Source organism: Poecilia reticulata, unplaced genomic scaffold (genome assembly GCF_000633615.1).
Source record: "Poecilia reticulata strain Guanapo unplaced genomic scaffold, Guppy_female_1.0+MT scaffold_290, whole genome shotgun sequence".
In the NCBI taxonomy this organism is placed as follows: domain Eukaryota; kingdom Metazoa; phylum Chordata; class Actinopteri; order Cyprinodontiformes; family Poeciliidae; genus Poecilia; species Poecilia reticulata.
The window spans coordinates 29,081-32,970 of NW_007615067.1; the positions used below are offsets into that span (position 1 = coordinate 29,081).

The 3,890-nt window shown below is 49.2% G+C and overlaps 1 protein-coding gene across 5 annotated transcripts in view; it reads right to left on the reverse strand.

The window, feature by feature from the left end:
* Window positions 1-3,890, reverse strand: part of amph (amphiphysin) — a 35,787-nt gene that overhangs the window by 23,271 nt on the left and 8,626 nt on the right. For 3 of the 5 annotated variants that reach the window (XM_008403076.2, XM_008403079.2, XM_008403075.2), the window contains exons 5-10: window positions 3,565-3,660; window positions 3,394-3,501; window positions 3,012-3,097; window positions 1,881-1,956; window positions 1,715-1,797; window positions 1,348-1,501 (exon numbers count right to left, since the gene is read on the reverse strand). In XM_008403076.2, the coding sequence (XP_008401298.1) occupies window positions 1,348-1,501; window positions 1,715-1,797; window positions 1,881-1,956; window positions 3,012-3,097; window positions 3,394-3,501; window positions 3,565-3,660 (603 nt within the window). The remainder of the gene's footprint in view (window positions 1-1,347; window positions 1,502-1,714; window positions 1,798-1,880; window positions 1,957-3,011; window positions 3,098-3,393; window positions 3,502-3,564; window positions 3,661-3,890) is intronic. The other 2 variants (XM_008403078.2, XM_008403077.2) reach the window with 1 other exon arrangement.

Below are 3,890 nucleotides of genomic sequence, written 5' to 3' on the forward strand. Positions count from 1 at the left end.
GAGACCCGAGACCCTGAGACCTGAGACCCGAGACCCTGAGACCCGAGACCCTGAGACCCTGAGACCCGAGATCCCGAGACCCAAGACTTGAGACCCGAGACCCGAGACTTGAGACCCGAGACTTGAGACCCAAGACTTGAGACCCGAGACTTGAGACCTGCAGTATCCAAGTCCTGAGTGACCTCAGCATCAGAGCAGAGATGGAAGATCATCAGACCTACAGAGACCCCTGTCCTCATCGCCCAGAGCTGGGAGCCTCCTGCTGCTGCAGCACCTTCCTCATCATCAGGTCAGTTCTGGGTTCAAGATGCCAAACTCTGTCCGTCTCTCAAAGTTTCCCTCTTTTAGTTCTCAGTGTCAGCATCAGGGAAAGAGACCAGATTATTGATTTTACTTATTTGATTATTTCTGCTACTGACTCTTACAAAATTGCCTCACTAATAAAAGTGAGATGTTGTGGACATTCAGTCAATGAGTCACATTAAAGTTCTTTGATTCTGGGAGGAAAAAGTGGAAAATGTTCTACATGTTGCTTTTAGCCAAAACTAAAACATCACTGGGACTCGACACTAAACCAACCTGGTTCAGTAACAAGTTGTAGTAAAGAGAAGGAGCAGCTGCTCAGTCTGGCTAAGACGGAGGGAGTCAGAAACCTGAGAGTCTTTCTCAGGTTAATCAGTTTATTTCAGGTCTGGACAGGAAACCAGCAGATTCAAGAACTCAATTCAGCCGTCAGACGGAGAGCAGGGAGCAGATCTCACCCTCTGAGGGGGGAGGAGAGAGAAGGGGGGATATTGCGCAACAACATGAACCCATTAATTTTTTACAGCAGACAGCCGCTCCCCTCTCTTGCAGGTACTGTGTGACCCGAACCCGAAGAACCCGACCCGCCGACTTTCACCCCTGATCTTCATAGATGGAAAACCAGTTCAAACGACTGGGCTGACTGGATCCAATCAGCCCCAGGTTCCTTAACCAATCTACACGTTGGGGCGGCGTGGACGAGTTAGTCAGTGAAACCAGAGGTTTGCCCTTTGACCTCAGCGGCTTGTGTTTGAGTTTATCCCAGACGCTCCATAACGACCTGGAGGCCTCCAGTCACCCTGCTGCAGGCATCACCATGGTCACCATGGTAACCACCATGGATCCACATCCCAAAAGTGATTCCAAAGATCAGGAAGCTCCGATATTTCTTTGTTTTTTGCCGTATTTTGAATATTATTTCTGTTTAAAAGTCACAGCGGAGGCTGGACCTTCAGAGTTACTCTGTTTGTCGCTTCACTTCATCTTGGTGCTACTTTCACTACGGACTTTTCTTTGCGTCTGATTGGATCCGGCTGCACTCACCTGGACTCCCATTACCTGAATTGGGGATTTTGGGCGGGGCGGACCAGGTGAAACTGGGCGCAGCATGTGATTGGAGCTGGCATCGGGGCTCTCTGGGGGAGTCTCGTCTTCCGGTGGTGACGGGGTTCTGGCGAGGCGCAGCGGTCCAGAATCACTGAGGAAAAGAAGATTAATCCGTCTACTGAGGATCCATTAATCGGGTCTGAAATGGGCCGATAATCAAAGGGAGCAGTTGGGACTGATCGGTAAACCGAGGCCTTGAAGACATTTCCAGTCCAGTCATGTAAAGACGTGGCGTTTCTGTTTTCATCCGATTGAACGTGTTTCTGAAAAGTCAAGCTGCAGACAATCAGCTGGACGGACTCACCTTGGAGCTCCTTGGATGGTGAAGATCTTGTCAGAGTGTTGCTCTCCTAGCTTGGTCATGACTTCATACAGCTCCCTGCACACCTGGAGGCAGAAGAACCACCTGAGCTCTGAACATCTGCTGGGTTCCGGGTTTGGAGGAGCTTCTGAGGAGCAGATCAACTCACCAGTGAGATTTCTCGGTGAAACTTGGCCTCCAGGCTGGTGACACACCTGAAGGTGCTGATGTAGAAACCGACTCGGCTGGAGAAAGGAAACGAACAGTGAACATAAACCGAGCCAGTCAGACTGAAGAGGGCGCCGTCTGACCCTGTTCATCAGCCAGAGACGCTGCAGAACCCGGGTCGGGTTCCTGAGACCACAACATAAACCATCAGAGGAAAACAATTTAAAAAAGTAAAAACTCCTGTTGGTGCATTTCTGTTCAGCTCTGGCTGCTGCAGGTTAACCGGGATCATTCCTGCCAGCAGGGTTAGGGGTCCAAGCCGCTCCGGACCAGAACCAACCAGAACCAACAAACTTTACTTCGAGATCTTAATTCAGCTCCCAGGAACATCGTGAGAACCTGAGATTAGAAAATAAATGTTGCTAATGAAGCCCTGCATGCATTGATCCGTTTCAGACCTTTTTAAAGTCTGAACATTCAGCTTTCACCAAACTGCATCATGTCGCTGCGGCAACAAGGTTCTGGGTTCAAATCCTGGCTGGTCGGTTCGTCTCCTCAGGCTTCTGGGTTTTATTCACAGCTGGCAGGTGAACATGAGCAGCAGCGCAATAACAGGCTGATCATTACCCAGCATCCACCAGCTCCCTGCCTGCCTGCCTGCCGCACTAAAGAGTTGTTACATGAGGCCACACTTGGTGCCGTTTGTACGTTGTGTTTACAGTCGATATCAGGTTGTTACGGTAATTTCTCCGTCGCTGCAGCAGGGAGTGAAATCGATCTGAGGCCCAGTAATGATAGAAACCGAGAAAATAACTTGCTAGATATTGAAAGTTCCAATTATGGACGAACGGGCAAATATATATTTACTCACAGAACATTTAAAGAACTGTGTAGAATTAAAATAATAATAATTATTATTATTATTTAGGTCATAAAGGGTTTTAAATGAATGTTTTACTTTGACTGGCATGACAGGAAGTAGCATCAAAGTTGTGGAGTCCAGAAACAGTGAAGAGCTTTAAAGATCAGGGTGACGGTAAGAAGACCTTCACAGACTTGGAGCAAAATCAGATCATCAAACTGAGTTGAGAGGCGAGCAGAACGGCCTCAGCGCTCCGACGGCCCGACTCACCGATCCCAGAGCGTCGGCAGCTCATCCTGAAGGCCGACGTTCAGCTCATCGAAAACCTTCTGAGCCTTTTTAAGCTCATCTTCTGCCTGCAAAGTTCAGCAAACACAGTTAAGCACCTTCGTCTGGTTGAGAGTAAATAATTCTGCGTTTTCCTTCCATCTCTGTTAGCTAGTTGCTAAGCTAAAGCTAAGCTAAAGCTAAAGATACTGACATGTTAGGAAACGCCTGTTTGGGGCGAAGCTCAGAGAGACAAAGGGAAACTGACCTGGGCGAATTTTGGTATTAATAAATCACTGACTCTTTTTCAACCTCATACATCATGAACTTGGCATGGAGAACGGATGATTCTCCCACTCATCCTCCGCCATCAGCTCACACTCACCTTCAGAACCTTCCTGTCGTTCTTCATCCCAGCCACCTGCAGAGACTCCAGCTGATGCCGAGCGCTGTCGTAATCGATGAGTTTCCGACTTCTTTTGGCAACACGCATCTGAAAGCATCAGCCGTCACTTTCCTCTCGACTTGTCCTTCAATCCTGAGCAGCAGCTCTTACCTTCAGGTCGGGGAACTGCTGCAGGTATCCGTCCAGGTTTAGCAGAGTCGAGTCCACCAGTTTGTTGTGGAAATCTTCCCACAAGGCGTCACAATCCTGCGGCACAAATCGGTCGGTTTCAACGAGTTCAACTGGCAGAGAAAACCTCTGGAAAGAGGAGCTGGTGTGAACCCCGAATGACCTAGCAACCTAGAACCCCAGCAACGCAACGCAGCAACGCAACGCAGCAATGCAACGCAGCAACGCAACGCAGCAACGCAGTGCAGCAACGCAGCAACGCAACGCAGCAACGCAGCACAACGCAGCAACGCAACGCAGCAACGCAG